The sequence below is a fragment of the Labrus mixtus genome, chromosome 8, assembly GCF_963584025.1.
Source record: "Labrus mixtus chromosome 8, fLabMix1.1, whole genome shotgun sequence".
NCBI classification, from domain to species: Eukaryota; Metazoa; Chordata; class Actinopteri; order Labriformes; family Labridae; genus Labrus; species Labrus mixtus.
In genome coordinates, this window is record NC_083619.1 from 17,172,973 (window position 1) to 17,187,449 (window position 14,477).

General features: G+C 41.6%; 1 protein-coding gene across 1 annotated transcript in view; it reads right to left on the bottom strand.

Moving 5' to 3' along the window:
* cdh2 (cadherin 2, type 1, N-cadherin (neuronal)) overlaps positions 1-14,477 on the bottom strand; it is a 57,774-nt gene continuing 43,297 nt past the window's right edge. The window contains exons 8-16 of the mRNA XM_061044771.1: positions 13,265-13,402; positions 12,600-12,785; positions 11,844-12,097; positions 10,906-11,048; positions 9,612-9,845; positions 8,601-8,834; positions 8,209-8,348; positions 4,106-4,270; positions 1-1,527 (exon numbers count right to left, since the gene is read on the bottom strand). Of these exons, the coding sequence (XP_060900754.1) occupies positions 1,321-1,527; positions 4,106-4,270; positions 8,209-8,348; positions 8,601-8,834; positions 9,612-9,845; positions 10,906-11,048; positions 11,844-12,097; positions 12,600-12,785; positions 13,265-13,402 (1,701 nt within the window). The 3' untranslated portion in view covers positions 1-1,320. The remainder of the gene's footprint in view (positions 1,528-4,105; positions 4,271-8,208; positions 8,349-8,600; positions 8,835-9,611; positions 9,846-10,905; positions 11,049-11,843; positions 12,098-12,599; positions 12,786-13,264; positions 13,403-14,477) is intronic.

The window sequence follows — 14,477 nt, forward strand, 5'->3', positions numbered from 1 at the left end:
TTTTAGCTCCAAAATTAGCATTTTATTTGGATGGTTGGGGGTCAGAGATGTATAATTTGTTTTCCAGTACACAAGGTTATCCACAAGGCTTAAGTCCAAAACCTTTTCCAGTCTTAAAGCTGATCCAGTAATTAGTGCCTAGCATGTCATCCCAGCCCCTTTTTGGTACAAATTCAACAGCTGTGCTGACAGATCACTACTTTTGAAATTTTTATCATTGTTTTTTTTTTTTTTTTTTAATACAAAAACTCTCTTTACTTCTACACATGTAATGTCACCCAGATTTTTATTTTTTTCACTTTGTAAATAAATTTGGGAAACAACATTTTTTTTCATTTTTTGTTGTCATGAAAAGATAAAAACATGCAAAAAACTTGAATTTGTAGTCCAAATTATACATTTACAAGTTTGGAACTTTTTGCACTTTTTCATATACTACATCAAAAGAAAAAAAAAAGATAAAGGAAAACATTATGTACACACATCTTTTTACAGTGAAGTAAAACTTGAAAATATCAGATGATGACTAAGGCAAATGAAGTGTACATAGATTAGACCAAAACAGTTTTTTTGTTGTTTTTGTAAAATACTACATCACTTCAGAAAACAAAAGAAAAAGAAATCTGCTACAAAAGTATGATTCGTAACTCCCTTTAATTGCAACCAGCTGCATAATTTTAATTTTTTGTGTGAAAAAGTCTAGAAGTCTTGCGTACTGTACAGTGCTGCTCTTAATTGTTTTTCACTCCATCCAAAGCTAACAGATGATCCTTCATTTCTTCTTCTTTGTATTTAAATATTCTTCAACAAACAGGAGCATTGTGGAACCAAAGAAAAAAAGCATGTAGAAGCATACCAGAGTGTAACATACTGTTTGAAATCACTCAAAAAGTCAGTACCATTAAAGCCTTGAACATAAAACTAATCATTTAGATCCAAAAAAATGTACAAAAAGGCACATTATATCCCAGTGCTTCTGTACTGTGAAATTCAAGTGTAACTGAGCGCATTCAATACCAACAATCCAAGTGGTGACAGTCCACCAGTGTTCCCTCCCACAGCCTCCAAAACTGGACCACAGCCTATGCCTAAGCTTTCAACAAGCATATGTATGCGTAGACTACAACAATAAGCCTAGGTTGGTTGTTTTTGAAAATATTTCTGAATCAGTGTTTGTTTTTTCTTTCTTTTCTGTCACAGTTCTGTCACTCTCTCAGGGAATATCAGAAGCTGTACGTGTCCATCAACAAGAAATCTTTCCTTCTCATCTTTTTTTTTTTCTTCTTCATCTTTTCATCCTTCAGGGAGTGGCTGTGTGTCCTAGTCATCGCTTCCGCCGTACATGTCTGCCAGTTTTCTAAAGCGTGGGCCCCAGTCGTTGAGGTAATCGTAGTCCTGGTCACCCCCGCTGCTGGAGGAATTGAGGGAGCTTAGTGAGCCGGCTGTGGAGCCGCTGCCCTCGTAGTCGAACACTAGCAGGGAGTCGTAGGGAGGAGCAGTGGGGTCGTTGTCTGCTGCCTTCAGACCCTGTACAGAGAGGAAATAAAGCATAAAGCCACATTGAGATGAGCAGATTAAAGCGTCTGCACACCAACACTGTCTGCAGCAAGGAGGGAGACACATTAACAAAACACCCCGCCCCCCAGACCCACACGCACAAACAGGCTAATCTTCCTTAAACCTGTCGGTGCTTCTTCCTCCAATTGTTCAGGAAAGAAGACTAATCTGACTCTGGTGTTTCTGAGTTACCTCTGTGTTGTGATTTCTGGGATGTTAGATCATCTGATAGCTGATCGAGAGCCAACATGGAGCATGACCAGCAGGCTTACATGACTGGAATCATCCCCTCTTTTTTCGCACTGACCTCTTTTCAAGCCCTCCTTTTTAATAAGAGGCCCTTAAACTGAAGTACAGTTGCAAACTGATACGCTGTGATCTATAATCTAGATAGCAATATCTTTAATATACATCACGTCTCCTGCTTTAACAGTAGCACTGGGCACAGCTGTGGCAGAGATGAGAGCAGTATATACGTGTGTCTGCCACACATGCGTGTCTCCGTGTGTTATCTGCCGGCTCGTGGCACCGGTGGGGGTGGTATTATTTTGAAGATTGTGCTCGACATTCCTAGAAATCCTCATAGCATCATGAGAGGTCCTCATGGATTGTTATTGATTTCCAGCACCGTTCCCTAACGGGACTCTGGAGACTTGATGGATTGCTAATCTAGGAGTGGAGATGTGCTTTGGCCATGAACCCCTTTGGATCTGAGCCTGAGTTTCTCCCTCTCATCACTTCAACTGAGGTTCCCCGACAAATAATAAATGAATTAACAGAAGTGTAGCAACATAACGCAGAGAAACGAGACCTCGGCTCATTGGGAAGTTGTTCAAGATTTATAGTTTCCTCTGTGCTGCCGTTATAGCGCTGAAACACTCTCAAATAAAAAGATGGATTGAATTAAAGTGCCCAGGCACTTAGCTATTATTTTCTACTTGTTAGCTTTGGTTAAGTATTTGCTCAGGGCTACAGTGCTGATAATTTGGAGTGAAATATGATAAATCAATCGTTTATTACCATAAGGGCTTTGATGGTTATAGCCCCCTACCTCCACAACCAAAACCCCACTGGCACTTTCATAAGTCTAGTCAATCACAGAACTCGTTATTTTAATACATCTGAATCCTCCACTGTGCTGCAGACAATCTGTGAATCTGTCCTCAATTTTTGGAGCCAGTCTATCCCACAGATAACAAAAGAGACGTGTAATAAAACCCTTCGGCTTTTCTACTCAGTTGCAGCCTCGCCAGAGCCAAAACAAGGCAAACACTGAGCGTAATCACTTCAGCTTTGTGACACTTAGTCCACCTGTGACCAACAGAGGTCACCCAACTGTGTTTAATGTAAGCCCCCTCTTTGGTTGCAGACCAAGAGACCTTTGTTTGTCCCCCTGTGAGGTTAAAGTCCTTAAGCTAAACCTTTGCCTAATTTATTTCTCCTTTTAATTTAATTAAGAGCCACAAGCTTCTTTGGCGTTTGCACATTACAGGATGGAGATCAGACCCCCTACCCCCTCCTCTCTCATCTCCCTGTTCCCCTGGCAGCCATCCCCCTTATCAGTTAGGTCAGATTCCAGCTCCATGTGAGCGCCGCAGCTACCATGACTGAGCTTTAGCGACAGTCAAATCAGAGACTAAAAACAGATCGACGTTGCCTAGTTTGCAGGGCGTTTTTCTAGGTCAGGATGCTCAGACTTGAAACGTCTCTTAGGTCTTGTGAGAATTTTAAAATAACAAGTGTGATGAAAGATGGTGTGCGCTGTGAAACATTCTTTATTTGAGCGCAGGAAAAATATTACATTTTGCTCAGTATCAGCTGTTACGACAAGTGTACGAGGTGTATTAATGACACGCGCTGCGAGGGTGAAAATGAGCGGTGCCTGTGTGAAGGGATCTGAGAGAAAGATGGTCGGGGAGCAGAGCTGAGAGAGCAAGTTCTAATCTAAAAACATGGGCGCCGTCCAAAACCTCGAAGAGAGCTCCATTTGTAATGCTGTGAAACTCTTGTCTGTTGGAGCTCGTGAAAAATACATGACTGCTTTTTTCATTTTACATTCTCCCTTCATGCTGGAGTCAATGATGGCCTCAGGCAAACGAGGGCACTCTGAACACGGCACTCCCATAGCAAGCCAATGTATTGCTGCTCTCATCTCCGATTTCTATGCTGACACATCTACAACTCCACTTTGGTGGAAAGTGAGGAGAAAAACAATTATATCTAAGTGAGTTAGGATCATGTACGTTTTGGGCTTCGTGCATGTCTGAGTGGATGTATGTCAGACGAGAAAAGTTTTCTACCTTCTGCTGGGAAAAGATGAAATAATTCATATTAATCTATTAGATTGCCAGTTTTCCTTTCGTCCCAGTATACAAGGCACTGCACAAGATACAGGCCAATTAAAAGAAAGTAATTTAACTTAACAAATAAATAAATTCAACCCTTGTGACAGCAGTGATCCTTTCATTTCAGCTCTTTTCCTAGATTCTGATTATGCAGTACAACAATTTTACAATCTCACTTTCCAGTAACTCTTTGAATTATTTACCTCATTGATGAAGTCTCCGATGTCTCCGGGGTGGGGTGCTGCTGACCTCATGGGGTATTGCGGCTCAGGGTGGAGGGGCCTCTCGTCTAGACGGCGGATTCCCACCGGCTTGATGGCATCGTGCTCTATCGTGTCCGGCTGCTGGAGCTGACTGAGGTCGTAATCCTGGGGAACACATGGACAGATGGGAGTTAGCTGAGAAGCATGCGGAAACCCCCAAACTGTGTGCGATTGTTTAAAAAAAAAAAGTCAAACATCCTGTACAGAACAGAGGAAGAGGAGTTCAACTGAGTGGAGAAGATTTTAAAGTTAGACTGCAGCAGGAAGAGTTGAGGGGAAACTTTAATCTTCTTGTCTGTGAAGCAAAAGCCCAGGGACAATTTGACACATTAAAAGAGGCAGCACTGAGGGGGTCCGGGGCTGAGGACCACATCATACGCTGCAGAGTGTTTGTACTTGTGCAGCGTGCTGCAGGAAGGATGTGCAGGCGACTGTTTTGCTCTAATCAATGCCCAGACATGGGATGGTGGATATGCATAAGCCATTGCTAATCCTATTAACATTACCAAGGCAACCTGAATGGCTCACAGTTTGTGCAAAGTCATGGGCAGGGAAGGAGGAGGAGAAAAGAGTCAGGAGAGTAAAGGAGTTTGCAGAGAAAAACCTGTGCTGAATGACGGGACGGTATCTCGGTGACAGCAGATATGATAGAGAAAACCCCGTTCAAGAATCAGGTTGTGTGCCTAATAAGCGTGCATGATGGATTGTCCCTCTTTAGAAGATTTTCGGTAATCCATCCATTTCTAATATCCCCCTTTAAAATTGTCTTTGCTCAGTTGCACATGTTCCTACACACACACAGCCGTGCGCACACACTTTTTCATGTGTATTCCGAAGAGAAAAAAAAAGGGCTGCAAACACTCCAATGTAAAAATAACCACGAGAATAAATAGAAACCCTGTGAAGATAAACAAACAACCCAGACATACAAATACGATGAAGGACATTGACATTTGACAAACACAACTCCACACCAAAACGTATCACCTCAAATTTTGAACAAACATTGATTATTCATGTGTAATTTGATTTTCATGGAGAATGACAGTAACCCCGAGGCCAGCAGGAAGGGAACCACAGCCATCGCACATCACGCAATAATGCTATCCATCATCCGAGGTTCATTCCAATGTGACTCCTCTTTGACCTTCTCTGAGGTCACACACCAGAGGGGTCAGGAGTTGGTGACAGGAATTGCAACCCAGCCTTATAATGGCTGAACTAAGCAGGAAGGTCTAATGACACACCAGCCCCCTTCAGGGAATTGACTCTTCACACATACAGTGGCCCGCTGAAATGGCCGCCCCTGGCTCTCATGACCCACATTCGATAATGGAAGACTGAACACAGCAAAGCCTTACACACTTTATCTGTCAGAAGATATAGCTGAGCAATTTCATCTGGTAAAGGAAAAACATCCCTAAAAATAAATCAATCGGGCAAGAAACAAGAGCACACTGGTTTTAAACCAACAGATTTGTACGAACAAAAAAGTCTAAAGAGGGACTTCAACTCCTTTGTTATGATGGACAAAAAACCAACGCTACAGCATGCTCACTTCTATTCCACCCTGAAACAAATCCAGCATGTTTATAAAGCTGTCAGTGAAGGGTCATTATGATAAGAAATAGTCAGACATTCAGGATTTTTAAAAATTGTTAAAAAACTATTAAATACAAGGCTAGTGCCACTTAGCCTAGCTTCGCATAAAAACAGAAAAAAAATGATGTATATTTTTAATTTGGATAAGCTGTTGCAACCTCTTTTCTAGTCCTTTTGCCAAGTTAAGCTTCATGTTTGCCATCTCATCCAACGCTCTGCTAGAAGGCTAATTAGCATATTTGTCAACATTTCAAACTCCTCTTTTTAATACGATCCCGTCTGTCTCTTGTCTTGCAAGGCATAGGTGAGGGTCTTTTGGTTGTCATTCAAAATCTCAGCAATTAATACCTTTTGTACAATGTTTTCTTAATTAAAATGGGTCCAAAAATACCCCCAGGTTACAATAAACCAGAACTGACTGAGATGTTAAATTTGTCTTTGTCTCTGACGTGCAAAACATGAGCTACTTGAAGTATCTACAAAAACAGGTCTGATTCGTTTTGTTTCACTTACTGTGTGGGATTGAAAACAAATCAAAACATTTTTCAAAGCATGCCTGCGAAGCCACACTGTCTAAGGTTAATGTGCATCAAATGATTCTGAGGTGATGTGAAGAAGCAGATGACTCATCTCCGTCTTACATTTTATTTTTCACACCTGTGAACCTGTGCACAAAAACTTCTCAATTTGCTATTATCTCTGCATCATTTTTTTTCCCGTGTCTGTGCAGCCGTGCCTGATCAGCTGTCTGCTTTTGATGAAATGAGTGCCTCACAAACCAATACAAACCAGGGCGATGGCAGTGGCAACTAAAATCATATACTCTGAGAGCGTCCAATGGTCTGACACTTCAATTTCCTCCCCTGCGGGAGATAGGGGGAACAGAGGTGGGCATTATAAAGACCACATCGCTGGGAAAGAAAGGGACATTTTTTACCCAACACTGACTCGCCTGATTCGGCAGACAAGACCATTTTCTCCCGGCGCCCTGCCTTCCTCTCTGCCACTCAAAATGGAAGCTTGTTTTCTCACAATAAATTGCTGCACCAGCTTGTTTGGCTTTGAGGGGCGTTACACGTTTTCTTTTTTCAAAATGGTCTGGATAAAAACTTTTGTTCATTTTGTGTGTTAAAGTGAGGATGTGTATACACAATTGGTCGACTCCCTCCTGCCTAATCACTAGCTGATGTGAGTAATGACTTTCCCATCATATTGTTACCTTAGACAGAGCTTCATTATTGTGCCACAGCAGATGTCTATCTCTAAATGACATCAGCTCACCAATTACAAGTCTCCGAGGCTAATTTAGCACTGTGCTGGGTCAGACCGGGGTCTCCTGCTCATTTCTGCTGTACCTAAGCCTCTGCAGCACTTCTGCTAGCAGCAAGACACTAGCCCATTTGTAATAACACCACCTTTTTTATGAAATGGTTCCATTCTGCTAACAAGGGGTCATTAAGACAATTGAATTTGTGTCTGCGTGTGTCTGATCAGTGGAGGGGGATACAGAGATGTGGCTTTATTGATGCCCGTGGCTCTGCTTTTACACTGTGTGTTTTGTGTGCATAAGCAGGAGACAGTTCCAGTTGAAGAATCAGTTCCAATATTTCCAGAGCTGATTGGATCAAAATCTGTTCACCGCATTGATTCTAGATTTCCATATCCAGCTCCTTTTAGGATAAATATACTATTTACAGTTTAAACAGAAACACTGTGAAAAGTGTATCTTGGAGCAGCATACTGAGCAGACTCACACTAGAAAGGATGACTGGAAGTGTATGCATGCTATGAGTCTACATCGCCCTCTTTGTCTTCATGCTGCTTCAGTGCTGCATAATGTAGATGTGAGATGAATGTTTTACACAACAAAGACCAAACTCCTGACTCTTTACTGTCATCTTTTGCTTACATAGTGTGGCTCGATGGTATGAGCTGGGGGATGCTTGACATTTTATTATACAAGTACCAATATGAAAACCACATTTCTCTACAAATTAAAAAAAAAATTACCTTCTCTAATTAAAGAAACAAGGCCTAAGGTCAATGCTTAAGCTGCTTGAACAAATGCAGCTAATTCATGGTTTCCAGATTCAAACGTAGCCAAATCCTGATTGTTGTTAGAAGTATATGAAAACTCTATGTCAACACTGAGACTACTAGTTGTTCCGTGGTCTTGTTGCTATTGTTGGCCCTTTTGTTGTAATATGCTCCTGTTGTTTCATACTCTTACTTTAAAAATGTCAAATCATTTCAAATAAATGTAATACTTTTATAATTACTTATATAAACACTACACAAAGCAGCACCGCTAGATGTCCTTTTTATCTTAAAAAATGAGGATAATGAAGGAATCATTGGTAGTTTAAAGAAACAGACAGAAAAAAAATGCTTTATAGTGTCTTTTAAACGTACAGAGCGTACGCTGTATATACATATCTTACCTGATCCTCCTCTCCTCCACCTTCTTCATCATACTTGAGAATGTTGTCTCTAACGTCATCCTCTGGATCGATGAGGAGCTGCTTGGCTTGACGTTCTTTATCCCGGCGCTTCATCCACACCACAAACATCAGAACAAAAACTGACAGACAGACAGACAGACAGAGAGAGTTCATATTAAAAAATAATTATAATAATCATAACAAACTGCATATTTCCATACAAGTCTAATCGGATCCCGTGTTTTAGAGCTTGGATGGAGGCCTGATCGGGGCTATCTTTTTTTTAGTAATCCTTCCGTAATCTATCAGTACCTCGGATCATGTTTAGCTGTCTTTATAATCCCTGTGTGATCGTGTGATGAGCTGTATGAAAGAGGCACCCAGACACTCACTTAGGAGGAGGATGATGCAGAGGAGGATGGTGATGATGGCACCGGTCCCCAGACCGGCTGCCATGATGTGCTGCTGGTCAGTGCAGTCTCCATTGATGTCACACTGGCACACTTTAATCCGCAGATAGGAGGTGTTGGACATGGGCAGGTTGCCTGAGTCTGTGATTATGATGGGGACCTCGTAGATGCCACTTTCAAGGAAGCCGATCTTCAGGCTCATTTGAGCATAGTCACCTGAGAGGCGGAAAGGAGGAGGAACAAAAAGAATCAGAGAGTGATCCGCAACAGCTCCTTGTTAGAGCTAATGCAGAAATTCAGTAACTCAATGTGTACTAAATTAAAATAACATGTTTCTTTAGTAGAGAAGTCTTTCAGGGAGGGATTAATCCAAAACTCTGAGTTTGTAACGTTTGTGTACACTGTGTTCACAGCACGATTACACTCAAATTATCACAAATATGCAGCGTGAATTCATACCTGGAAGTTGCATCAGCATATCTAATCCAAAACATGGTCAGGATTTAGATTTAGAGCTTATAAATCTGCTGAATACCTTTTGATAATGCTGCTTAGGCTAAATTCCCAGTAGCTGTAATCCAAATGCTATTATCCTATTAAGATATATTCACTGCTTTTCCAGTCACACTGTCTAATAGCTAACACAAAACAAATTGTTTCCTTCTACTCATATTTTTGGTTCAAATTAGCATAAACAATTAAGGACTGTTTGCTAATGTTAGTACAATATCACATTGTCTGCCCCAGCTCCACCTGACCTCTCTGTTATATGATACTCTTTCTTTTAAACCGTTTTCTCACAAATTATTACAACCAGTAATTGAAAAACGCTGAAAGGGTCATCGTCTCTCCCTTTATTACCTCGCAAAAAAACACAACTAAAGGCCTGTGCAGGCCAAACAGTGGAATCAACATAACATGAAGATAAGTTTGCTGCATATTAGCATTAAATATGACCATAACACATAATAGTCTGTGTGTTCAGTGTCTTACCACTGATTCTTGTAATGGTCCAGTTTCTCCTCACATTCAAAGGTCGGTGGGCTAACTCAAAGGCAAATGGCCCTGCATTGGGGTTCAGGTCTCCATCAAGTGCAGTGATGTTGATGGCATTTGGCTCTGGCTTTTCACATATCTCTGCCTCCAGAGGGAACACCTTTGGAGCATTGTCGTTGATATCCAGCAGGAAGATCTGGAGAGTACCTGTGCCACTTGCTGAAGGTACACCTGCAAAAGCCATAAGATGACACACACACACATGCTGTTACATATTCATGAGGAATGGGATTTTACACATTTACATACGGATAGGAGTTTATACTATTGAAATGCCATCTCTCAGCCATAATGTACTCCACAGAGAAAAGTAAAGTATGGAGTTTTTCATTCGAGTTTCATGTTATAATAAGACGTTCTAAACAGCTATTGGGTCTCATGGGAGAAGTTTCCAAATTGCATACTGATCTGAAAATCTAATCTCAAGTGAGGAGGAAGACAGAAAAGGGGAGATATCAGAACATTTGGGGAGTGTGTGTGTGTGTGTTTGTGTGAGTGTGTCCACAGAACGTCTTCCTGACGAAGGACACGGGATGGGAATACTAAAGCAGACAAACAGAGCCCACTGTCGCTGCTCTCAGGCTCCTCTATGTATTCACTCAGCTAAGAGGCTTTTTTATCATTCAGGCCACGCTCAAAGGAGCTAGTCATCCAATCCTGACCCATTAATGCTGAGAAACCTCTTTATTGGTAGAGTTTTTAAGCCTATTGGCCTAAGCTATGCTCCACAGAACAGGGTAAACCTGAACAGAGGTAAATCCCACCAGTGCAGGAAGAGGTGAATATATCCACATGCTGGCTGGCTCTGGGATTGCCAGCCCATTAACCTTCAACTAAGGTGGTCAGTGTCGCAGACATGCCAGGTGCCTGGTACAAGGTTGACCTTCAAGCATGGAGGATGTCTTTTGTGGCTGTAACTTAGATAGTGTTTTTCACCTGAGAGGGAAAGTTTGTGCACTGCCTTCCACTGAAAAAAACATCACAGAGGTAGTCAAAGCAGTTCTAGCTTCAGCCTGACCTTTAAGAGGAAGGCTATATTAGACTTCCACTCTGCTTCTTTTTGAAAAGGAAGTATTATCTCCTCCTTAATGCTCTGACAATGATGGCTTGTAATAGAGTGCTTGTGTAACAGCATGGCTAAAACAACACCTAGACCATGTAACCGTTGCATCACAGCAGCTCAACAAGATATTTTAGTCAACTGCAGTACCACTGAAAAATGGTTACTTACCGCTGTCAGAAGCCAGGAACGTTGCATTGTACAAACTGTTCTTCACAAACGGTGACTCTCGATCCAAGACGGCAATTGTTGTGATACGACCTGTGCTCGGGTCTATCCTCAGCCAGTTGGCTGGATCCGAGAGTTTTGAGTATCTGAGAGAAGAAAAACAATTATTAACACAATGATTCATAATCCTTTCTTTTTACTTTAACTTCAAGAAAGAGCTCATCTTAAAGTTCCTCTTATAGAACTAGTGATGAAGTTTAAAAACGTTTCATTTTGTCCCTTGCAGTAGAAAATCTCTGTGAATTCACGCTCCATTTCCAGTCTGGCCGCTCTTCCTTCTCAAAACGCACTTCCTTCTATTTGTTTACACAAACTAAATATTTAAGATGCCACACATTTAACATAATTATTCTAACTTTTGCGAACAGCCTCACAGGGGAGCCTGAACCAGCTTGTTGTTATCAGTAGCTCAAACTAATTTGTAGGACAAACCGTGGAATTACAAAGCTAGCTCATTTCACACAGACTGTTTTCAGGCAGATAAACACTTCCACGGCCAAACAGCTGTGAGGCACAACGTCTGATGATGAAAAGGGGGAAAAAAAAGAGATGCTTGTTCAAAAACAATGAGACGGAGAAATGTGTGCTGCATAGTTTCATTTGAGCAGGAGTGATGCAGAAAGTCATCTAAGCATATCACGTCACTATTGTTTCGCTCAGAATCAGAGACAAACCTACCAGCATCCTCTTAGCTGTTGTTGCCAATCAATTTAGCTAAATGTGTGATATAAACATCTGTGCTCGGTGATTAGGGAGATACTGGATGAAATTAACCAATCTTTAGAGGCTCGGGATATTATTCACATGTGTGAACAAGACTTGAATCCTTTGATGGTTTGCAACGGTTCACAGAATTTCACTCTCCCTCTTGTAAAACCTACCTTATGCTCTGCTGCATGAAGCGATCGGGGTCCTGTGCAGTGAAGGTGGTCAGTGTTGACTCAGGCATCATTCCCTCCTCCAGTTTAATGAGTTTGGGGTTGGGCTCGAAGTAAGGACTCTCGTTGACATCTATCACTCTGATGGAGACAGTGGCGGTGGACTGACGAGGAGAGTGGATACCTCTGGCCAGGGGGACCTCGTTCCTCGCTTCCACTGTCAGCACATATGTTCTACTGATTTCATAGTCAATGGGCTGGAAAAAAAAAGAGAGAACGAGTGCACAAAGAGAGAGAGAGTCATACATCTCAATGCGGCATAAATGACACAAAAGGAAATCACGTCATGTCGTTGATTAAGTGAAAGTGGTGAGAAAGCAAAGAATTAAGACTTTGCCTGAAAAGTCTTTTTGTGAACTCTCACAATGGACAGTGGGATGACATAAAGAGACTTTATCCTTTTGTGGTCAGCTCACAAAGTCAGTCTGTTCCTATATAATAGTTATACACACAATGCTACTATTCTTCAGACAATTGAATAAGACAGTTGGTAGATTAACTTGCTGTTTAAATTAAGAAGTAGCAAAATATCCAATCTTACATCTTCCCCTAAACATACTAAACATACACTCAGAAGTATTCCACCTGCCAGACAATAATTCAGAGACAACCACTGCCAACCCTGTCTGTAGGGCATTAATTAATCTACCATGAATCTCGAAGGGATAATGTGGGTGGAGTGAGAAGAGCAGATCTTACCTTGACGACAGTCACCAAGCCCTCGTTAGTGGTTGGATCAGTGGGCACGGAGAACCTGCCGGTGGGGTCGCCCCCGGTGATTTTGTAGACGGCGTTCCATGCCGGCGTGTTGGGCTGGTCCTTGTCAGTCACCGACAGGTTGGCCACAATGACATTCACGCGGTTTTCATGCACCTCTCCGAAAAACTGCATGAATAAACCATGAACATAGAGAAGAGCGAGCTGTTAGTGATACTGCTGTGGCAGCGGAAAACACTCTGCACCCTGCCTCGCACAGCACAGCAGGACCAATCTCGGGTAAATAGACATCTGAGGTAACTTATCATGTCGTCATGGTCATCTCATTCCCTGTCCTCCCCTGATAGCACAACAGTGGCATTACAAATTTCAGTGATTCGCAAGCACAGTAAGTGCCTCTCTCACTCGGCAGATATCTCCGTAGTTGCATGTGTCAACATTTGGAGGAGGATATAACACTTCACGCATGGCTGGCTACTTGTATATCTGTATAGCTTCAGAAATGCTGGGCCAGCAGAACTAGGTAAGTGAGCTGAAGTGACGGTTCAGTGCATACTTCTACAGCGGAGTAAAACACGGGCCCATGCGGTGCTTTCTTTCAGCACGGATTGCTAAGTTGATGTCTCAGATGAGAGTTTGTTTCTTACCGTCTCAGCAGTAAACTCTGGTGGATTGTCGTTAATGTCAGTGACTCTGATGACAGCAGTGGCTGTGTTGGAGAGGCCGTACATCGGGTTGCCCTCCATGTCAGTGGCCTGGATGATTAGCGTGTATTGAGGCACTTTCTGGAAGCAAAGGGAAAACGTGCAACAGCAGGATGAAAAAAATGCTTGATCTTTGATGAATATTATAAATTCTGTAGCCATGTTTGGAAAAAGACAGGCAGTTTATTTTAAAAAAATCAGATAATTTAATGCAATTCAAATAATAATTCCCATCTTAACTCTAGTTATTTTCAAGTATTTTCAAATACTGATTTTAGTATCATACAGGATATTGAAAGGTGTTAAATAAAATGATGTTCCTCAGTTAGGAAAATGAGAACAGAGTAGTTGCAAAAACAGTATATATAATAAAGCTTAATATCACTCATCCACAAACTACAGTCAAGGAAAGGACTATGGAGTAGAATCGATCTTTCTCTTATCAATTATGAGTAAAAACTAATCATTATAATTGTGATTACATAGGGTGTAAAACTACTTTGTTTATAGTGTAGTACAACAGATTTTTAAGTGTCCCTTAATCAATTAACTTAATGCACATAAGTCTTCCTATGTTCAACTAACATGAGACTAACCTGAGATGGCTAGCAATATGGGGGATGTGGGTTTGCATGTGTGAAACTTGCAGCTTTGCTTTGTAGACCATCATAAAGCTAACAAATGACTCTTTTCACATTAAAAGCCACTCCAGTGACGGACCAGTTGCTGGGTAATGAGTGTAGGGCAAATTACTTTCATGGTGGCAACTGGCGAACATAAAACGGCGGCCCCAAGGCAGAAGTGATTGAGCAGCCACCTAGCCAGATTGCCCTCACTAGAATTGCACCAACTGGCTTTGGCTTTCTATATCATTTTTTTCTTCACAGAAAGCCGTGCGATTCAATTAAATGACAAATAGTTGCATTTACAGGACGGGGAATGGTGAGAAAGAAAATTCAAACTAAAGCTGCTGCTTTAGAGACAGAAAGGAAGGGAAGGCTTGAATGAAGGAACAGAAACATTCAGCTGCTCAGTGATGCACACTGCCTCCTTGTAAGGGTAAACAAGTGTGAAACATCGAGTCCATTTCTACTTCTCATTTAGTCGGTAATCAGAAAAATTCAGTTTGGTTCATTAGGTCTCAGACAATCTGGAT